Source organism: Hirundo rustica, chromosome 3, assembly GCF_015227805.2.
Source record: "Hirundo rustica isolate bHirRus1 chromosome 3, bHirRus1.pri.v3, whole genome shotgun sequence".
NCBI classification, from domain to species: domain Eukaryota; kingdom Metazoa; phylum Chordata; class Aves; order Passeriformes; family Hirundinidae; genus Hirundo; species Hirundo rustica.
This window is the reverse complement of record NC_053452.1, coordinates 101,590,486-101,611,927: the sequence shown is the minus strand read 5'-3', so window position 1 is coordinate 101,611,927 and position 21,442 is coordinate 101,590,486. Positions and strand designations below refer to the sequence as shown.

The following is a 21,442-nucleotide window of genomic DNA, read 5'->3' as shown; positions in this document are numbered from 1 at the left end:
CCCAGGCAGGTCCTCACCCCACGCTGTCCACAGAGAGGGGCTGCAGAACCCAGGGCTTTCTCCCTTTCCAGGGGTCTGTTCCCGTCCTGGGAAGTCCATGAGGGGCTGTGGTGGGCATGTCCCAAGAAGGCAAGTGCTCTCAGCAGGAAGAACAGCGTTGCCAGCAGGTAGGAGGTGATCCTGCCCTTCTATTCAGCCCTGGCGAGGTCGCACCTGGAGTGCTGTGACCAGTTCTGGGCTCCTCAGTGCAGGAGAGGCATAGAGCTCTTGGAGAGGGTCCAATAGAGGCTACCGAGATGATCAAAGGTTTGAAGCATCTCTCTTACAAGCAAAAGCTGAGAGAGTTGAGCCTGTCCAGCCACAAGAGATGTCTGAGAGGGGACCTCATCAATGTATTTCAGTATCTGGAGGGAGGGTGTCAAGAGCACGGAACCGGACTCCTCTCGGTGGTGCTAAGCAATAGGACAAGATGCAACGGGCAGAAATGATTGCTCGGGACGTTCTACCTGAACGTGAGGAAGAACTTTATTGTGCGTGCGACCAAGCACTGGAACAGATCGTCCAGAGGCTGTGTTGTCTCCCTCCGTGAGTATATTCAAGAACCGTCAGAATGCAATCAGGTGCCATGCGGTCTAGGATGACCCTCCAGGAGCAGCGAGGCCGGACCAGACGCTCCATTGCGATCCTCTCCTCTCCACGCCGCCACAAGCAGCACTCGCCGCCTCTCGCCCTTACGGGCACCTCCCCTCCGCACCGCCCCCCGCCCAAGATGGCGGCCCCGCCCGCCCCACAATGCCCCGCGCGCAGCTGCCGCGCTTCCGGGTGCGGGCCCAGGAGGGCGGCGGGCCCGGCGCGGCGGGCGGAGAGCGCGGCTGCCCCGAGCGGATGCGAACGGGCGGGCGCGCGGTGCCGCAGGAGGCCGCGCCCGGACCATGAGGCTTCGACTGTGGCTGCTCCCGGCCCTGGTGCTGCTGTGGGGGCCGGGCGGGCTGGAGGCGCTGGGGCAACCGCAGCGCTACGGTGAGGGCAGGGCGCGTCCACGGCAACAGCGGAGGGGAGGGAGGGCAGAAGGAGGGAGAGACCACTGCGACGGGACGGGGCGGGGGAGGCACGGCACCCTCGGTTCTGCCAGGGGTGAGCGGTGGGTGATGTGTGGGGTGGGGCAGAGCGCCCCTTTTGCTGAAGGCATCGCTGATGGGCAGTGTTTGGGTTACTGCTCTCTGCGCGGAGCCGGGGAGACACCTTTGTCTTCACACTCGGGTCTGCTGAAGAGTTTTCCTCGCAGGAGTTTGCGTTCTGTTAAAGGCAGAGATAATCGCAGAATAGGTCGGGTAGGAAGGGACCGCAGTGGGTCATCTGGTCCAGTCTCCGTGCTCCTATAGGATCATCCTGGATTATATTCCACAGGATTTCATCGAGGCGGTTCTGGAATATCTCCAGTGAGGGAGGCTGCACAGCCTCACTGGGCAAAATCGTATAAATGGCTTCCCTTCATAGTTCTGTTTGAAGAGTCACCAGAGAGCCCGAAGCCACTAGAGCTGAAAGTGACCTCTAGAAAAGCTTGACACGGAGGAGAACCGCTGCTTTATTTAACTTTTGTAAACACTTTTGCATCTGAGCTTCTGCCTTGTAATGAACAAGTTGTAGACTTCCATTTGATAAGGAAAAGGTTATCACTGAAACGGCAGATGGACTCTTGCAGAGGCAGTGGCAGTGGCTTGCCTTGAAGACCCATGTCTTACATACTTCCCGGATCCTTGTCTTTGTTCCATTTTTCCTCTTCTCTGTACCATAGTTCCTCATCACTGGAGCAGCAAAATTTTTGTTTCCTTTAAAAGCTTTATCTGGCCCCCACATGAAAACCTCTGTTTCGAAAATCAAAGGTGCAAAAATGATTTTGTGATAAGTTTTGTTGCTTTCCTTGAGCCCATTGCTGTGCAGGGTGGGGATTCACATGTGATGATGCTGACATTCAAATCAACAACCGAACTGTCTGAAGACAGTCTCAAACACTGTTCCAGTCATTCATCAGCTGTACATTCACACAGAGATATTTGTCCTGGTTCCAGTCAGTGGGGCCAGCAGGTACTGCTCCAAGTCTCCTTTCTTGGCCTACATCCCTCAGCATATTTCCTGACAGGTGTCCAGGCTGCCCCTCTGCCCTCCTCTCCTGCACCTGAGGTGGATTTGTGGTTTTGTGCACACCTCAGCAGTTGGTGGCTGCAGGAAACCTGGGAAGGATGGAGCTCAGTAGTGGATGCTGCAGGAAGTGTAACAGAAATAAAACAAACAGTGTCTCCTTTCAACTTCAGTCAGGTCAGGAAGATCCTGAGCAGAGGTTGCATCTTAGGCTGTCAGATCTTCATGCCTTCTAAAGGACCTGTTTGCTATGAGTTTGTGCAGTCTTTATCTGAAGGGTTTTATCTTCTTGGCCCACCTACCGCTGTGCCTGGATTATGAGCTCTTCAATTTTATGAGATACTGCACGGAGGAAAATCTCATTTCTTCTGTTTCTAAACATTGGAAGAATTATTCATTTTCTTTACAACTTTGGTTACTGACATACCTATGCAATTTTGTACTATCTTTTGCTTCTTAAGTGAGAAAATATAAGTCAATATAAGAATTCGTAGTATGAGGAAAGAATTATGACTTTATTGGTTACTTTTGTCTATATATTTTGTGTTCTTTTTTTATTTATTTGAGATCAGGGTATATGCAGGAGACCATTTGTAATACAAAGGCACCATAAATTTATAATGATGAATGCTTTTGATTTTGTTTCCTTTCTGAGTATTTTTTAGTCTTTAATGGTCACTCCAGGTTTTCTTTTCTTTGTGGTTTGTTTGGGTTTTTGGCAGTGGTTTTGGGTTTGTTTGTTTGTTGTTTATTTTGGGGTTTTTTGTTTGTTTTGGGTTTTTCTTTTGTTTTGAGTGGTAGTAATTGTACTGACCTACTTTGCTATGTAAGTACAGTGAGGAATTATTTTCCTGACGTGTTATTTCAAACATTCACGTCTTGAATTTCATCCCATGTTTTGTTTTGTTGTCCAGTAAACTGAATTTACAAAAGTATTTTGTGGGGGGAGCTTGAAAAATCCGTGTGTGCTACATTAGCTGGTACTTTTATCCACACACCACTCCCATATATATATATGTATGTATGTATGTATGTATATGTATGTATATATATGTATATGTTTATGTGTATATACGCTAATATATAGGAGGCATTACTTTCCTAGTATCTTATTTAGCCCCAGGTCTAGTAACTTGCTTGTTGTTATTGTTACCTGTTTGCCACCTCGGGACATTGAATGTATTTGTTGATTAGGCCCTTAGATGGTACCTGGAGTGGAAATTGGTCTTTTCAGACCCCCTGCACTACACCAATGGCAGTTTAGTCCCACACCACAGTTAGGAGTTGACCAGTTCTATTTTTGCAGTGCTTTTTAATTCTTTGGGGATCTTTTTAATCTCCTCTGCAGTGAATACTAAGGTCAGTTATTAGTACTGGCCTTCAGCATCCATTCTTGGGGCTGTATTTGCAGCTTACTTGTTTTACGAGTCCTTTTGGTTATTTAGCTGTGTGGCTTCTTCTCATAAAATAAAAAAAAATATTTCAAGTATTAGCTTTATCCCTTTTACAAGCTGCTTTTAAAAATACCTTTGCCTATTTTTTGTGGTTTTATGTTCATCTTTTGTTGGAGTTCTGTTGTCCTCATCTTACAGCTTGGTTTTCTAAATATCATCTTTTCCTTCTAATAATTTCAGTGTTATTATTTTGAAAGCTCTCTTTATCCACAGCTTAATTTTTGGGAACTGAAATGAGATTTCTAGTGAGAACTATCCTTAAGTAAGTTTCATGAATTAACATATTTTGATTTCAGATGAGAACTTCTTGCTAATTACTCTGAGTTCAGTTTTTCAAGGAGAAAAAAAATACACCATGAAAACAAATTTGACAAAGAATAGAATAAGTGATAAAAAAAATGTGGGTCATTTTCCAGCTTTTTTTTGGCTGAAGTAATCTTAGGGTGTGGTGTTCCAGGAGTCTAAACTGATCTAAAATGGGACTGCCACAACCTGACCTCAGCTTTCCAATCCCTTCCCCATTCCTGTGAGCACATTCATGGAATGTGAGCTGTCTGGAAGCTAATCTCTTTTTCTGTTCATTTGTTTGGTTTTTTGATTTTTTCTTTTTTTTGGGGGGGAGGGGTGGGGCGGTGGTGGTGTTTGTTTGCTTGGTTTTGGTTTATTTTCAGGAAAGAGTTCATTTTCTCTCTGTGAACTCCATTATTGTGGAGTAGCTCACAGTGTGGCTGTCCAAGCACCTGCCCCATTGTTTTTGGGGGTGGAAGGGGTTATGTTCCAGGTGAGGGATGAAGGCAGGATGGTAGCCACCTGTTTGTCTGTAGGTGTACTCTTTTTAATAATGTTGACATCAGGCATCAACTTCTAGAAAAGTGAGACTCTGCTAGTCAGTACAGTGACTGATACTGAGTTTGGCCCCAGAAACATTAATGGCAGCTCTTTGAAAATGTTTCTCTTTGTTGTCATTTATCTCTGAAGATAACCTTTTATAGCTATAAAATATTTATACAGTTATTCTTGGAGTTCAGACATATCTGAATGGTAACAGAGCTTAATGTACTTGAAAAGAGTAACAGTGCAAATATCCAGCCTGAGTGCTGAATAGGTGAGTAGGTCACTGAATACACCTAAAGAACTGCCTGAATCTGTGCAGTGATACAAGCTATGTGCTGCCACTAAGCAGCCTGTATCCAGGATTACTCCCAGCAGAGTCTGGATGTAAAATGTGTCTTACTCCACTGTTACCTCTTCTAAATGAGAGCTTTTTGTCACAAGCTAGGCAGGGAACTAAAATAAGATAGTTGTTCCTTTGTTGGGCAGATGATATTCTTTAAATCATTCCCTGGGTGTCTTTTTCTACCTGCCAAATTGCACTAATAAAACCTGAGGCAGGTACCCTGATTTCCCCCAGTTTTTTCTCCACACTGCAGAAATACCACACAAAACTCAGAACAACTGTGTGAGCTGGAGAAATGACCTGTTAAAAATGATTCGGTGCAAACATACCTAATGCACATCAGAAGGCTTGGATTTAGAAATTGTTGAGTAAAAAAGACAGATGGTAGTGGTGCTGATGAATAAACCAGGGGAGCTAAGTGATATAGAGGGCAGCATAAATTGATTTGCAGTCAGTTTTGAATTCTTCACAATTGGTGTGACGAAACACAGGAAGTCCAAAAGGCCAGGAACGTAACTTGTTGCCAGATAGTTTAGGAATTGGAAGTTTAGCTCAGTGTCAGGAATGTGCAGGGAGATAATTAGTGACAGAAATCTTCATGGAAGATTAAATTCTATCCTGCTGGACTGAAGCTTCTGTTGGAGACTATGGTAAGACTTAGGTGAAGGTCAAATGATGCATTTCCCTACCATGATCTGCCTTTTTTGTTACTGTTTCGTACTCCATTTGGACATCCTTTGAAGCAAGATTACTGTTTTAGATGGAGCTGGTTTTGCAGTTTGTCCCCAAAAGCTGAAGGTTGAGTGTGTTTCTCAGCACACATTGCATGGTGGAGAATTCAAGGACACACAGTCCCACAGCATGTGGTCCCTGACTAGGATGTGGTGATATTATTTCAAAATCATTGCAAAAATCTGTTGATGCACTGTCTTTGTCTCCATATAAACACCATATGCTTGGTGTAGACAAGGCCTATTGCCTGCAAATTATCAGTAGAATTTTTGTGTTGTGGATTAGCAGTCTTTTCCATTAAGTTATTTAATATCAAGGTTTTCAAGTACTTTCCTCAGGTTTGTTTTCATTTGTTCGTATGACTAGGGTCAGTGTTTGTATTTCCAACTGAAAAAAGTGACTGACATGTAATTTCTTCGAAAAGTACTCAAGGTCAAGACAAAGAAAAATGTCACTGCTACATTAAATTCTAATTAATAAAAATTACCTTTGACTATTGCAAGATTTTTGTAATGGGAGCATAATCCAGTTCTCAGCATGAGTTTGGTTTTCAGTAGTGCCAATTTGTTCTGACCTTTAGGCAGGCAAAAAGTAAAATTCCTGTTCACATTTAAGATTTGGGGTGGTTTAATTTTCTCCCCAGTAAAAACTGCCAACTTCACTGCTGCTGTATTTTGCTGATAGCAGCAGTGACTCATCTCAGTTTCATGCTTCTGCCACTCTGGAATTTTTGTGTGCATGTGCAGAAGCCCCAGCACGGATTTCTGCTCTGTGGCTGGAAGGGCCGAGTGAGGAAGCACAGCCAGCCGTACTGCAATAACACTCTGGCACTCTGGCTTGACATTAGGATTTAATTATGCATTTTGTAGTTGGCAGAGATTTGTCTTTGAGATAGAAGTTTATATTTAATTTTCATCATAAGCAGGTTGATCCCTCTCCTGCCCAAGCATTTTTATAAACTGTAGGAGTCCGAGTTTGCCTGTTTACCAGACTGATGATGGGATGTGCTTTGCTGTGAAACTGAGAGCCAGGTTTCTTTAACAAAGAGCAGTTTATCCTGCTGTCCTTTTTTGTGATCTTCATGTGCAGCACATGAACCTGCCTGTTTTGGGGATGTCTTGCAACTCTCTCAATGGTTTGAATGGTCTTCCTGATGTCTTTCATTCTTGCAGATACATGTGCTAGTACTGCCCATCTTTGTCACTTACGCCCTGCATGTCTTCACAATATCCATCCCTGTCTTCCTGTGCTGCTCTAGTGTGCATTATTTGTACTTTTTTCCCTTCTTGATATTTGTATTTTTAACCTATGTAGGTGCATGGACTGGAACGTGGCAAGGAAAGGATACTCTGTTATGAAGGGAGGCACCTACAGCTGCCACCCAGTAGATGTTGATCCATAATTACTGAGGTGTTGAACAAGAACATGATAATCCCTTGGTTTCCTTTCTCACCTTTTCAGGTTGTCACTGAAATAGTAAAATTCTGCCCCTCAGTGCCTGTGATGTGCCGTGAACTTTGGAAGTTTTTGTGTAAATGAGTCCAAAGTTGTAATCCACAAGGAGAAGAAATGCAGTTAGAAGTGAAAGGATTCATCTCACAAGTGTAGTCTAATGTAATTGGACTGCACAGTAATTAGTGTCTACCTAGAATCAGCTCCACTCAGAATTATTTTGTGACACAGCAGGATTTTGTGATGTGATATCTTTGTACAGTAGTGAGGCTTGTAGTTTTTTGAGAGCCAGACAAATGATCTGTTTCCACAGAACACTACATCCTGTGACTGGGCGGTTCCTCTCTGCAGGATGTATGAAAGCATGTGATTTAGGGATGGGTTGTGTTGGGTTTTTTTGAACAGTAAGTCATATGATGCTGTTCTGGTGTAAGATGGGATGGCTGTATTGCCCTTGTTTCAGTTATTTATGAGGATGTTAATTCCATGGACTTCCTTATTTTTTATAATGTCAATACTTGGCAGGATATTGCTTTCTTTTTTCTTTGAAAAATGGTCTGTTGTCATTAATAGGACAGACTGTTGTTAAGTCGAATAGATCCAACAGTATCAGTTATGTTCCTCACTGGTCCTTATTCAAGATGTGATGAGTGAAGGAGATAACCTGCAAGACTAGAAGTGCGTGAGTTAACGTGTAGGAGCCATTATGGGTATTCAGCTGTATTCGAAACCACCAGAAACAGCAGCTTAATTATCTACACAGCTTCTGCTAAACAGAATTTGCACCCTTAAGGAAATATTCCCACTCCCTAGAAACAGATGTTTATTTTACTGTGGGAAGAAAACTTTGGAGTAGTATAAAGGTGCAGCTACATGAACAAGTTTTTCCTGAGATGAGCTAAAGGGTATTTAGTAAGCTGTTAGCTTTTCCATGATACCCATCACTGGCATGTCTGAAAGTGTGATAAGGAGAGAGTAGCTGCCCAGTGTAACTGCAGGAGAGGTGCACTGAGGAGTAGCTGGTGGACAATAAAGCATCAGCATCCCTGCCCTCCCAGCACGAGGGCTGGGTAACTGTACCCCGAGGCTCTGTCTGCCGCTGGCTGAGTGTGAGTGCGGGCACCTTGTTTTCTCATGTGGTTTAACTAGTTTGGTGCAGCTGGGATCGAGTCAAAAACATGCCTTCTAAAACATTCAGCAGTGCTGACGTGGCTGGCCATTCTTACTAACAGGTTTGTCCAGAAATATGCTCAAACACAGTGTAAAGTTTTATCTTGTTATGGTTTATTAGAACGCTGATGTGTATTTGGTTCTTGCTTTGAACTTGTTTCTCACACAAGTTCTTCTGTTTACATGTACTAGATGAGGAAAACAGCAACCACTCTTCAGTGGAAAGAAGTAAACATGATTTATCTAAACTGTTAAAAGCATGGCCTGTTGTGTGTGGGATTAAGTGTTTCAATTCACTTCGTATTGTGTCTCTGACAATGTCTCTGTACCAGATGTACTGGAGAAGGATGTAACAGCACATACAAGGAGTTATTACAGAACAGCTTTCCCACGATGAACCTCTCAATGTGTCCTCTTCATCAACAGTCTCCTAAAAGCAGCATAAGCTGTTCAGAGAAGGTATCCTCAAACATTTAGGCATGACTTCATCACCTCCTGCCTGGCACAGACTGTTTGTGTGCCCAGCTGAAAATACGAATATATTTGCCTTCTCCATTAGCACTCCCTGGGATCCTGCTGTATTGCAGCCAGGGAGCAGCTGCAACTACAAACACGGGGGCAGCTGTTTTATGTAGGGTGATGGAGACCTGCTTTAGCTCTTGTGGTTCAAGCTGGAAAGACTCCAGTCTGTGTTTCCTGGTCTAAATTCTGAGACTTGGAATTGCATTTCAAATTACTGTATTTGGTTACTTTAATTAAAATATCTAAATGTACAAGAAGAGCATACAAAACTAAATAGTAACAGTAAAGAATATGGAGCCCTTCAACTATTCAGTCACTCCTCAGCTGAATCAGAAAAATTGTTACTGGTCAGCTGCTCATAAGCTTTTCATAGGTGTTTGATACCCATTGGAAATCAGCTTGAGATCAGAACCCAGATGTAGCCGATAAATACCACTTGAAGTACAGCCTGGAGCCCCTTTTTCATTCTTGCAGATGACACTGATTTAAGAGTCCCACTGCAAAATCCTTCCTGAGTGTTTTTGCAGTGCTTGTTCTAGGACTGCTCCCTGTAGGCCTTTGACAGAAAAATTATTTCTGCTTTTATTCCCTTGGGATGATTGGAGAAGTAACTGCAATCATTCCTGCAAAGCCCACTGATTATCTAGTGGTCTTTTTTAAATCACAAAAGTAATTTTTTTTTTTTTTTTTTTTTTTTTTTGATCTTGAGTTTTGGGTAGGAATGTTTTCTATCATGGGACAATATTGAAGAGAGTTTAAAAAACTGTTAGTTATATCTTCTGGGTTAAAACTTCATGCTTCTAGATAAGCTTAACCTTTCCATAAATAATGCAGTACAAAACAGTGCTTATGAAATGGCTGACTTGCCACATTTGCTTGTTGGTTTCCGGACAATAGATGGGGCGTGAGATCATGGGAATTTACTGTTGTACTTATGAAAGCCAGGCTCGTTGGAGAAGGGTGACACTGGTATTTGAATTGCTAACTGAACGCTGAAAGAGAAACAACTTCTTTTGAAATACATGCAGTGGCCTCCAACTCAGGGGCTTAAGCTGTTCCCTGTGCGTTCTTGAGCTCTTTAGTGCTGGAGCAGAGTTTATTAAAAGGTCCTTTCCTGTGTTAAGTCTGGAAATCTAGTACTAGGAGGCTTTTAACCCAGAAACAAGGTGAAAAAAAAGAGGGAAGAGTTGGTGACTTCAAAGCTGGGGGTAGGGAGGATCACTGCTGTGGATTTCTTGAGAGCTTTGGGATATCATCTTCGTCACCAATGTTCCTTTGCTCTCTCTCTTACAATCCCCATTTCTGTATGTTCTTGGGAGGTTTCCCTCCAGGAAAGAAGGTACCCATGAGGCAAAGGCTGTTGATGATAAATAAACACTTGCCACATCAGGATGCAATTAAGGTGTTCCCTGAAAAGACAGGAATGCAGAAATCTAGGAGGGTGTGGAAGGGAATGAATAAGCTCAGGTCTCTTGAAGCCCATGGGAAATGACTCTTGGACTATAATGAAGATAATGGGGAAGGAATACCAGAAAGATTTTAAAACTTGAATAAAAAGTCAAGTATATGCTTTCTATGGCTCCCATCCACAGACTGCTGTACAGTTGGACTCTGTACAATTCTGTGTTGTCTTTAAAATAATGACACTTCATCTTTTATTTTCAATAAGCCATGAACATGGGTTCATTTTTGCAATATGAACATTTTACAAAAAAATTTTGGTTTGAGTGTATTACCAATATATTTGTTCCACATCTGTCTGATACCATAATTAATTAAGAGATTATGTCTGGGAGCAGCATGTCTTAAGCATCTATTTATGTTGTAAGTAAAATTAAAAGCAAACAAATTTAGGAAGGGCAAGAGGAAATACGAACAAGTGCACTCTTGTTTCAGGGTTACAGGAACTGGGAGTGCCATGTGTTTCATTTGTTATTTCAATAGAATCATCTTACTCATCTTCATGAACTTCTTAGGTCTTGTTCTTACTACCCTTCCGGTGTCTGTGTGAGGCATTTCCAGAAGGGTGTTTGTGTATATTAAGGTGGAGTAGGGCTTGCCTGCCAAATAAAAAAACCTGATTTTTTTTTTAGCAGACTTCTCAGTTCTCTTTCCATGAAACTGAGACATTTTGTCTGGCCATAGTGGCACCTGCATCTTGCTCTTTGCCATGGCTTTCTCTTGGTTCTGGTCTGTACTTCAGAGGTAGAAAAGGGCAGTAATGTTTTGTAGCTGGGGTTGTGCCTCTCGGGCAGACCTTGTTCTTGGCAAGTCTCCAAACAGCACGGCAGTGGTACCACACCTCTTGTTTCATGTCCCACACACCTTACACTTGGTCTGTATCACAAGCCAATGTTGAATATCCTGTATATCAACATTCACTTTAATTGAGGGGTCACTCTCAATTGAGTGTGGCGAGAGAATCTCAAGTTTGGTTAAAAGAATTCAGAACTAGGTGGTTTAATGTGGGGATTTTTTTCTGGAATTGATTTCCTTGCCTGTTCTTACCCCCTTCCTAGATGGTTCTGGATGAGGGCAGATGCCAGACAAAAAGCAATTAATTAGAACAGACTTTTAACAAGAAAAGAGGTGTTTGGAGGGGGGAGTTATGCATTTACTCACTGTGTGGCTCTAGTAAATCAGCTCTGCAGCATATGGTAACCTAAAGATGAGGGCCCCGTTTGACATGCAGCATTGGGCATATATGGGGAAAATCCCCACAGCAGAAAATATGGTGATAGAAAACTTGTCTTTGCATGTAACCTGAAACACATGGTAATCAATTGCAGGTGCTCTCGACCTGTGGGTTGTAAACAGAAATCAGGAAATTGCAACTGCACTGCCCTTCCTGTGTTGCTCAAGGAGGAGCAGCCAGGGAGGGAGAAGCCTGGGAACTACTGCTCAGTGGCTTCTGCTGCCCAAGAAAGCAGCCATGCTGCCTGTGCTTCACTCTGTGAGTGGGTCTGGTGCAGGGCCAGGGGGGCTGTGAGGGTCATCTTTGCTTCTGTGCCTTCCTCGCTTCAGAGTACACAAGCACACGTGTGGCCATATGCTGCTGGTTAATTCTCCCTATCCACACCCATGCAAAAGGAAAAGCAAGGTGCTTCCCTTGCCCTGATCAGTGCATGCTTTCTTGAAGCTTTCCTGGGCTTCGGAGGCATGGGAATAAAATGTGGTACTGAGTGTCAGGTTTAAAACACCCATATTATTTCAAGAGCTATGAGCATCTAGATTTCAAGTTGGCAATCTTGCTTTGTTGCACAGTAGCCAATAAAACAGTTTGTTAGTGGTGCTGCTTGCCTAAAAGTCCAATAAAACACATGATGTCGCTTTGCTGAGTGGGGTAAGATGATGACCAGGGGCTCTGAAGAAATGGCATCTTCCTTAACAGAAAAGCTCTATGGTAGCTATCAGGTCTGGTTTAGAAGCATAGCTTGAAATGTTGGGGCTGGGGGGCGGGAAGAGAAGAAACAGGGAATTTTTTAAATAAAGAATGTCTGGGTGAGCACTTCTGCCTCTTGTAAAACACATCTGAGTCCTCATTTCAGTGAAGTGTGAACACCTCTGGCTGAGAAGGAAAACGGCAATGTGGGACTGAGAGCCTCTGGTTAACGCTGTAAATAGCAACTGACTCTATCAGTGCTGGTGGTTGGTGGGTGTCTCGCTGGGTGGTGGGTGCTCCAGAGAAGGAAGAGTATGGATGGGTGCTTTGAGGAAGGAATGCCTTACAAAGTAGCAGGAGGCTTTATCAGCAAGAGCCAAACACTGTTTGCAGCTGTCATGCACTTGGTAATACTGGAAACATCTGCAGACTATTGAATTACCTGAATTTGGAATTTGTGTGCTGCTCCCATAGGAATTCAGGCGCTTGGTCTCCTTTCTCTGAAAAAGTTTTCATGTTCTGTGTAGGACGAGGAGCTTTGCATGATGGTAAGGTGTAGGGAAACCAGACTATCTCACATGAGTTGCCTTGTTAGTTAATTCTGATGGATTGTGCTGTGCAGATTCCTGTTTTCTGGTGACCGTTGGGCAGAAAGGCCCAATGCAGTCCAGTCTGCAATTAATTTGGTTTAAGTCTCCTAGGTTAAAGTATTTTCTTTGTCAGACTCATGTGGGGACCAGCAGGTGAAGAGAGAAATTCACCCCAGAGAAATGGGAATCTTCTCCCCATTTGGTTTCTGGGGGGCAGCCAGGGAAGGCATTAGTTCTGCATTGCTGTGGCACTAAAAATGATGAGTTGGTTGCTCAGAAATTGTAGAAAAAGTGAAGCAAACTCTGTTTGTCTCTCTTAGATTGTATCTTGTCTCAGTCTGTGATTTCTACTTGCCTACACAAGATAGACCATTACAGAAATGTACAATGGTTATCCTAAAATAAGAGCAGACTGTGGTCTTGCTGTTGAAATGGGAGTCTCTGGTTTGCTCTTTTTTAATGTGTGCATTTGAAAAGAAAGTCTTTTGAAAGTAAAACTTTCCTTGTTGGTCTTTCAGACACAGTTGAGTCCATGCTCTCAGACTACGACATCCTCTCACTGTCTAGCATCCAGCAACACTCACTGAAGAAGAGGGACCTCCAGCCTGAGACACATGTAGAGAGGCTCTTAAGTTTTTCAGCCCTGCAAAGGTAATTAAATCATCAGCAATGAAATAGCATAATATTTTCCTTCAGTTTCTAATGAGTAATGTGCAGGTTCAAACCCAGAAATTGTCTTGTTTTCTGTCATGGCTGGCCCGTTCTTCTAGGTTAGCGTTCTGTATGGTTATATGACTTCAGAGAGGCTCAGAGGAAAGTAACTTTTATTTTATTTTTCTGATGGCTGAAGTGGCTGTAGTTTAGAATCTCTTTTGCTTTATTCTTAGGTTTAATTTCACGTAGATTACTCCCACTGATCAGGCTGGATCTCACTTATACCTCATCTGGCAATGTTGTCAGTACTTCTTGATTTTCCCCTGGTTCTTGAAAGTCTCAGCCTTCCGTTTGGGAAGTGTGTATGGTGTGTTGCCCAAGAGATTTACTGTATTAATTTCATGGAGGTTTAATCATTTTTCTACTGAATATGAATGTACCATTAAATAAAATAATTATTTCAATCTTTTGTTTGTTTGGTTTGGGTTTGTTTTTTTGGTTTTTGTTGTAAGATGGGAAATAAAAGCTCAGGTGGAAGGGGAAGGAGAAATAGAAGGGAGCAGGCATGCAGATTGCAGGGGTTTATTCTGGGAGTCAGAAAAATGCCTTGCAGGTTATTTTAGTGCTGAAATTGTGAATCTGAAATGGGGAGCAGGGTGAAAATAACACTTTGTATTAACAAATGTAGATTGATTTTTGTTTGACATCTTTTGTCCTCTGTGTATTCATGTGCCTTCCACTGTGTCATTGTCAACTGTCATGCAAGTTATGCATAATTTTTGAATCTCTGAATGTTTGAGAGGGCAATTTTTTTGAGTTTGAAGAGGCAATTATATGAGGTTAATGGGATCAGATGTCTGACTGTCCTTGTTTTGCATTGCCTCATGCACCCTGGCTTTAGGGTGAGGTTGCCATTGATGATTACAGAATAATTGCAGAGGAGCATGCCAAAAATCTTTGACCCAAAGCCCACATAAACCAAGAGCCCGTGAGGCTTCTTCCAGAAAAGGTTATCAGCTTACTTTTTGGGATAGTGTTTAGTTTTTGTGACAATATATTGTAAAAAATATAGGGAGTTCAGATTTCTGTTTATGGTCTTCTGCCTGTATTATGTCAGAAAGTAAGGACTTGAAGATAATTTAGTTTCAAATAGATGCAGAAATTTCTTGGTCTGATTTTTTTTGAATAGTTACCAGTAACTGGTTTTGCTTAACTGCAAATGGAGAAGACACATCATGAGCAAACTCTGACTGTTTTGGAGTTTGGGGTTTATTTTTATAACTTTTTTTTAATTAAACATCTGTGACTCCAAAATACTTACAGTTATGAATTACATAGTATATGTTTTTGTAGCCTGCTTATCAGAATTAATGTTTTTTAACTTCTTTTGGACCCTCAGTAAAATGGAGATTGAATGTATCTGTTACGTGTATACTTTGCTTAAAAGTAAATATAAGTAAATTCTTTTACAGGCACTTTAAATTATACTTAACTGCAACTGCTGAACACTTTTCAGAAAAATTTCAAGCATTAATTGTGGATGGTGAAGGCAAGGAAAAGGAGTATCATGTTCAATGGCAGGACTTTTTCACCGGACATGTCGTTGGTTAGTATGAAGTAGACTGTGGGTCAATGCTGAGAAACCACAGCTTTGCTCAAGGCTCTTGGGCAGAGTAAATGGTGTGTTTCCCTCATTTTCATCAGCTATGGTTAGGATGAAGAAATAAATGTAATTCTTATCCCTTTGGGTTTTCTGGTTTTGTTTTTGTGGTGTGTTTGGGGATTTTTTTAGATTTGGTGGGTGGCAGGGTTTATTGCATCAAGCTCCTAAGATAGGACTCTTGTGTTTAGTTTGGCAGGACACAAAGCTATAATTTACTTAAGCAGCAGCTTGCAAATTATTTTTTTTAAATGCTGACGGTCGCCTTAATTCCCGTTGGAATGTAGGACTTGAATGTTCCTTGCCCCAGAACACAAAGCTGAGGTAGAGGTGATGCAGAGATGCCCAGGCCGTTCAATTAAAATACTTAAAGATAGTTCTTTGTAGATTACTTTTCTGTAAAGAAAGATACCATGCTGCACTTCCATGCAGTACTAATGCTTCTGCTACATTGTTTTGATTTTTTTGTTGCCTTTGTGATGTGGTGAGACTTTTCCACTGGAATGCAGGCTGACGCCATGAAATTGCTGTCTGATAGTAGTTAGATGCATGCTGCTTTTGTTGGCAGAAACATTGTGTCCCCCATTACTAATCCCCAGAGCCATCTCAACTCTTTCTGTAAAAATTTCTGTTAAATCTGAGTTTTGTTGACTTTGACTTAACTTTGGAAGTTAAGAACTGGGGGAAGTGCTGGTTAATTTCTTTTTTTTCCCTTTGAATTGAACAGTACAGAGACTGAGGAAGGTCATTTGTCATGAAGTTTAGAAACAATGAAATACTCCCAACAAACAGTGTCTGCTGCAGGAGCACATGCAAACAGCTGAATTAATTTAATTCTTTCATGCTTATATTAAAGGAGAGCATAATTCCAAGGTTGTGGCACACATTGGGGATGAAGATTTTACAGTGCGAATCAATACTGATGGAGAAGAATACAATATTGAGGTATGCTGTGGAAAACTGTATCCAGACAGTCATCTTCTTTCCTCTGGGTGTTCCTCTTCCTAGTTAGTTGTGTTGACACTTCTGTAGCTCAAACTAGATTTGGTGGTAGTGTTTGTTTTGGGGTGAGGAGGGAGAGAAATAAGGAACCAACTTGGCTTGCAGGTGTTGACTTTTATTAGTGAGTGACATTCTCTGACAGTTGCATGTTTTAGAGGCATCAGGGAGAAGGTATTTTTTAAACAGGAAGGGGTTTCAGAAACAGAAATGGATAACATTAGAAATTGGTGGTGATCATGGCCTCTAACAAACTGTGGCAGTCTAAACAGTCAGCGTCTGAAGCTTTTTAAAACTGGCTGTGTTACATCTTGGAAGTTTTCCCATTCTTAGAGCTTCATTGAAAGTCTGATATTTTATCTGAAAATCTGGTTATTTTTCCCTACTCCCTTGTTTTTCACCATTTTCTTTGCTTGTGTTATTTTGAACTCTTGGTTTAAAAAAACATATTCAACAAATATATAATTAGAGACTGTCATAATGAGATGTTCAGTGCAGTATCCCAGACACAAGCAGTATTAGAATGGTTGAATAACAGTAATTATGGCTGAGTGTTATATGGATATTGTAATTGTCTCCAAACCCAAAGATACACAGAATTATGGGTAAACCTGAGAAATCTAGTCATGTTAAAGTATAAAAATGTGATCAAACTGCCCAAATCACTGTACTTTTGTTTTACACAAATAAAACTTGTCTCTTTATTGAGAAGATACAGCAGCTGTTTGCTTGAGATGTAAAGCGTTTTTGTGTTTGTGGTGCCGAGCAGTTGTGGGTGTGCCTTGTCTCTCCGTGCAGCCAGGCCCCATTCCTGGCTGGCCGTGTCTGTGCAGCTGAGGGCAGGCAGTGATGTGCAGCCTCGGGCTTGTCCTCCATAATGCTGCCTCGCTGGTGCTGTCCCCAGGTCAGCTTTGGCCACTAACAGCCCTGGCTCAGATGGTTGCCGTGTGCAGTCACCCACGGCGCGTGCCTGAGTCTGTTCCCCAAGGGCAGCATGGGCAAAGCTGCTCTGCCATTTCCTGCTTTTGTTTTCAAGGTAGTTGGGTATGGTTTGGAAAGGCTGTGGGACTTTGTCCTTACACCTTGTGTGAAACCCCCAGTTTTGTGGCTGCTGATGTGCACAGCCTTCACATTTTGGGACCTTTTTGCTGTGAAGTGAAAGCACAGTGTGCTAAGTAATGGCTGGCTGAAGTTGCAGGAGCCCTGCCTGAGGGCCAGAGGAGACCCAGAGCCGGGTGCACTATGTTGTTGATGCAGGCAGTCTGTGCTGCTTGGCTTTGGCCAAAGAACTGACCCTGGCCGTGTCATATTGGGTGGTGCTGCTTTAGCATTCAGATTATAATAGGACTTGTCAGTAAAGTAAAAGGATGGTTTGTATGCATCTGCTATGGGAATTGGTGTTTTTCCTTGAGATTTCATGGTCTTCCTTGGTTTTGGAGAAATTCTCATTCTTGTGAGTGACTCTGGTAGTAGCTATTGAACATCAAAGAGCCCACCTTCTGCTGTGTGCTTAAAGGCTGTTACCTGCCTCCTCCTGTGCTTCTGGTCAGTGCAGTTGTTAGCAGTTAAAGATACCCTCCTGGCACCATGCTGTTACACAGGGGAGCAGAGGAAATGGAGAAGCCTCTTCAGCTTGCTCAGATTCTGAGGAGAAAAATGCTCTCCTATGGCCTTATCAGGTAGCTGCCACCACTTTAAGATGCTCTCAGACTTTTGGATTCCCATGTAGCGTAAGAGAGGTGACTTCTGTTGGCTTTCTTGGGGATGTCATTTTATCAGTGGATTTGTTGCTGTGGGTGAAGTGCATTTGTGTGCGTAGACAGAAAGTTTTGGAGATACAGTGGTACCTACAAAAAGTCTTTTACTTGTTTGGACTTTGGGTTCACTGTGTTCCTACCTTCTTGTGTTGTCAGCCACTGTGGAGATTTGTAGATGATGTGGAAGATGAAAGACTGCTAGTCTACAGATCTGAAGATATCAAAGATTTCTCAAGGTTGCAGTCCCCCAAAGTATGTGGTTATTTAAAGCTGAATGAAGATGAACTGTTGCCAAAAGGACTGGAAGACAGGAAGCAAAGTGAAGGTGAGTGTCCATACCCTGAGAGAGCAGCAGCTTTGAAACAAATTAGCTTTTTCAATTCACTGTGCAGATGGAGGGGGAAGACAGCACTCCTCATGCGCCTTAAAACAGCTTTGTACTTCTGTGCACTGTGCAGCAGGACGTGTTTGGCCTCTGTGGTCACTCAAGGAATCCATCTTGAACAATGATGGGGTTTTGATAGTTTTTGGTCCCTGTTTCCTCTGTCCTTTGCTGTATCAGCAAAAGTTGGGGTAATGGCTAGGAATGGGAAGAGGAGAGGTGGTGAGGCTGTGGTGATGACCATAAAAGCTCTATAGGTAAATCTGATGAATAACTCAGTTTCATTGCTTTGCATTCTTTTGCTTACGGTAAGTTTGAGGACTGTTAGGAAGACAAAATTTAAGAGTAGCTATTTAAAAAAAAAAAAAAAAAAAAAAAAAAAAAAAAAAAACCACAAACCCAAACTAAACTAAACATCCCCATTCTCCTCCCAGGAGCCCACCCACACTCACATTCAGGTCTTAAATAAGGACAATAGACAGCAGTGGTAGTAGTATTGAGTGTTTATTTGAAATCTTGACTTCAGAAAGCACCCATCGGAAGAAAAGAGCCATTCCAGAGAACTCCAAAAACACGTGTAAGATGTTGGTAGTGGCAGACCATCGTTTCTTCAAGTACATGGGCCGTGGGGAAGAGAGCACCACTATAAATTATTTGGTAAGTAAATGTACCCTGTTAAAATTTGCTGGAATAGATGCAGGAAAACACACTGATGCAGTAGCTAAAACAACATACAGCTTATGTACACACAGCTTTTACCTGGGAAAATGCTAAATCATGCTTTAAAAATATTCTACAGTGAAGCTAATGTAGTTCAGTAGTCTTCAAATTTCACTTGAAAGCAAATTCCTTCCTTTTATATACTTCTGTTGGCTATGCCATTTTCTGCCCAGGAACTTCTCTTTTCTCAGTCAGAGCTCTAGAGTCTCCTGGATTTTGAAATCCAGTGCAGATGATCTGAGCATCTTTAGAGTTCTAGCATGTTTAATGAGAGGTTAAAGCAACTCATATAGATCTTCTTTTCCAAATTCTTTCAGGATTCTCTGTCCAGAACAATAAATTAGACGCAGGCCCAGTAAGCAACTTGTTTAGTTGTACATTGGTGTTGTGGATTAACCCCAGCAGGCAGCTCAGCCTCTGGCAGCCACTTGCTCTCTCCTCCCAGATGGAATGGGGAGAGAATCAGAAGGGTAAAGGTGAGATAACCTGTAGGCTGAGACAGAAGCAGTTAGCAAAAGCTGTTCACAGCACGAAAGCAAAGCACAGCAGTTAATCCACTGCTTCCCATGAGCAGGCAGGTGTTCAGCCATCCTCAGGGAAGCAGGGCTCCATTGTGTGTACCAATTACTGAGGGAGCCAGCCGAAACACTGGGCTTGTCTATCTGACAAGGCTTTTGTGAACTAGAACAAGGCCTACCCACACCTTTCAGCAGATGGGGAGAGTATGGGGATTTGGGGACTGAAGCCAAAACAAATGAAAACAGGTTTGGAAGTCTGTTGTTTGTCAAAAGTCTTTTTCTGAGCTTTACTCTTTGAAATGCTAATCACTCTGTTCCATTTTTGCTGGCTTTTTGACCTTTTTGTCCCCAGAAATGCTTTTACATTCTCCAGGTGAGGGGGCCTCGTTTGGTGTGTTTGCAGAGGTGCTCTTATCTCAGCATCTGGCATGTGCTGAGGCTGACCCCTGCTGTGTTTCCTGGGTAGATGGGTACTGCTAACACAGTGGTTAGAAAACTAAAGCAACAAACTATTATTGAGTGGTTCTGAATGTCACTTCTCCTTCTCAGCAAGTTTGGTGGTTTATATTTAGTAGAAGGGTTTTTAAGAGAACAGCTTGAAAAAGGAGGTACTGATTGTGAGCACTGACAAGAGACTTTCTGAAACTTTGTGCTTGAACCGTAATGAGGAAAATAATAGGTTTTTGGCTGGGTGAGGCAAGCAAGCCTGGGGAGTCAGTTAAACTAGTTAAGCACCATGCTAAAACAACGCAGTAAAAACAGCTCCCTCCTCTGCCCTTCACCTCAGAGAAACCTGGAAAATTAATGCTTGAACAAAGTGTTTCCCAAAATGTCTTGTTCTGAATATTATTGCTCTTTTACTACACAAACAAAAGTGATAAATAGAAAAGTTTCCGCTACTTTTTTGTGAAGGAAAATTTTCAAATGCATTGGATAATACTGATCCAAAACCAACAGTACTTGGATCAGGGAGTTTGTCTTGTTACCTTACACAAGGTTCAGTTTTAATTCAAGTGACTGTTTCTAGGTAAGTGTGTATGTTGCAGTTTCTCTGGATGTCTTTTGCCCCATGCAAGCTCACCTGTTTTTCTCTTCCACACAGATTGAATTGATAGACAGAGTAGATGACATCTACCGAAACACTTCCTGGGACGATGGAACCTTCAATGGGTACGGCATACAGATAGAGCAGGTATTCACTGGACTCTGCACAGGGCTTCCAAGTTAAAGGAACATGGTTTAAACAGCAGTGGTTCTGATTATTTTGTCTGGGTTAGAGCTAAAATAGTAACATCCTACATTATTAACTCCAGCCAGGGGCACTCTGAAATAGCATATTGCCAGCATTAATGGTCTGACACAATGCCCATTTTCAGTTCCTTGCAGTGTTTGAGATGTGAATTTTCAGGAAGAATCTTTTCATATTTACTCCTAATTCAGAAGTGCTTTTTTTGCCTGAATATGAGCAAATTTTGTTTCATTCAGACATGCATTTATTTTATATTCCTGTTGCTAGTGCTTTGGCTTACAATGCCTGAGTGGGCCTCAAACACAGGTGAAAACACAATCTTGCCTGAAGAACTTTAATGACTCTCTTAAACATCGTGCTAGGGTAGAGGTTTGTATATGGATACAGGGAATGTAGTTACTTCAGTTTGTACGATGGTGTTTCGAAGTAGTGCACAGAAATCTGGAAAACAGCATTAAAAACAGGACTCCAGCTGGGATGTGGGACGTGGAGACTAATGGTACAAGGCAGCTGCCCCTTTGCTGGGAAGAGATCTGCAGGCATGGAGAAGGAGCATTACTTGGGCAGGGAGGGGGTAGAGAACATGATGAACTAATTCTGGATTACTTGGAATGTAGCAGTCCTTTAACATACATTTTGGTTAGCTAGAACTCTGGGATGATTTGGAGTTATTTATACTTGTATTTGTTTGTTTTTTTTTCCTAAAAGTAAAATGCATCTCAAAGCAGAATTTTACAGTGAAAACTTCTGTTGTTGTCCTGTAAAAGGGTTACTTACAATGTTGTTACTTAGGATTTAGTTGGTGTATTGCAGAGGCTTGAAAGTTAATATTAGAATCATGCTGAGTCTGAATTTTTCTCCTTACAGATCTATTGAGACATTTAA

General features: G+C 42.2%; 1 protein-coding gene across 1 annotated transcript in view; it reads left to right on the top strand.

Annotated features, from left to right (window-relative positions):
- The first annotated feature begins 886 nt into the window (after window positions 1-886).
- ADAM17 (ADAM metallopeptidase domain 17) overlaps window positions 887-21,442 on the top strand; it is a 34,656-nt gene continuing 14,100 nt past the window's right edge. The window contains exons 1-7 of the mRNA XM_040057986.2: window positions 887-1,020; window positions 13,137-13,269; window positions 14,745-14,878; window positions 15,789-15,877; window positions 17,845-18,013; window positions 18,597-18,727; window positions 20,411-20,500. Of these exons, the coding sequence (XP_039913920.1) occupies window positions 933-1,020; window positions 13,137-13,269; window positions 14,745-14,878; window positions 15,789-15,877; window positions 17,845-18,013; window positions 18,597-18,727; window positions 20,411-20,500 (834 nt within the window). The 5' untranslated portion in view covers window positions 887-932. The remainder of the gene's footprint in view (window positions 1,021-13,136; window positions 13,270-14,744; window positions 14,879-15,788; window positions 15,878-17,844; window positions 18,014-18,596; window positions 18,728-20,410; window positions 20,501-21,442) is intronic.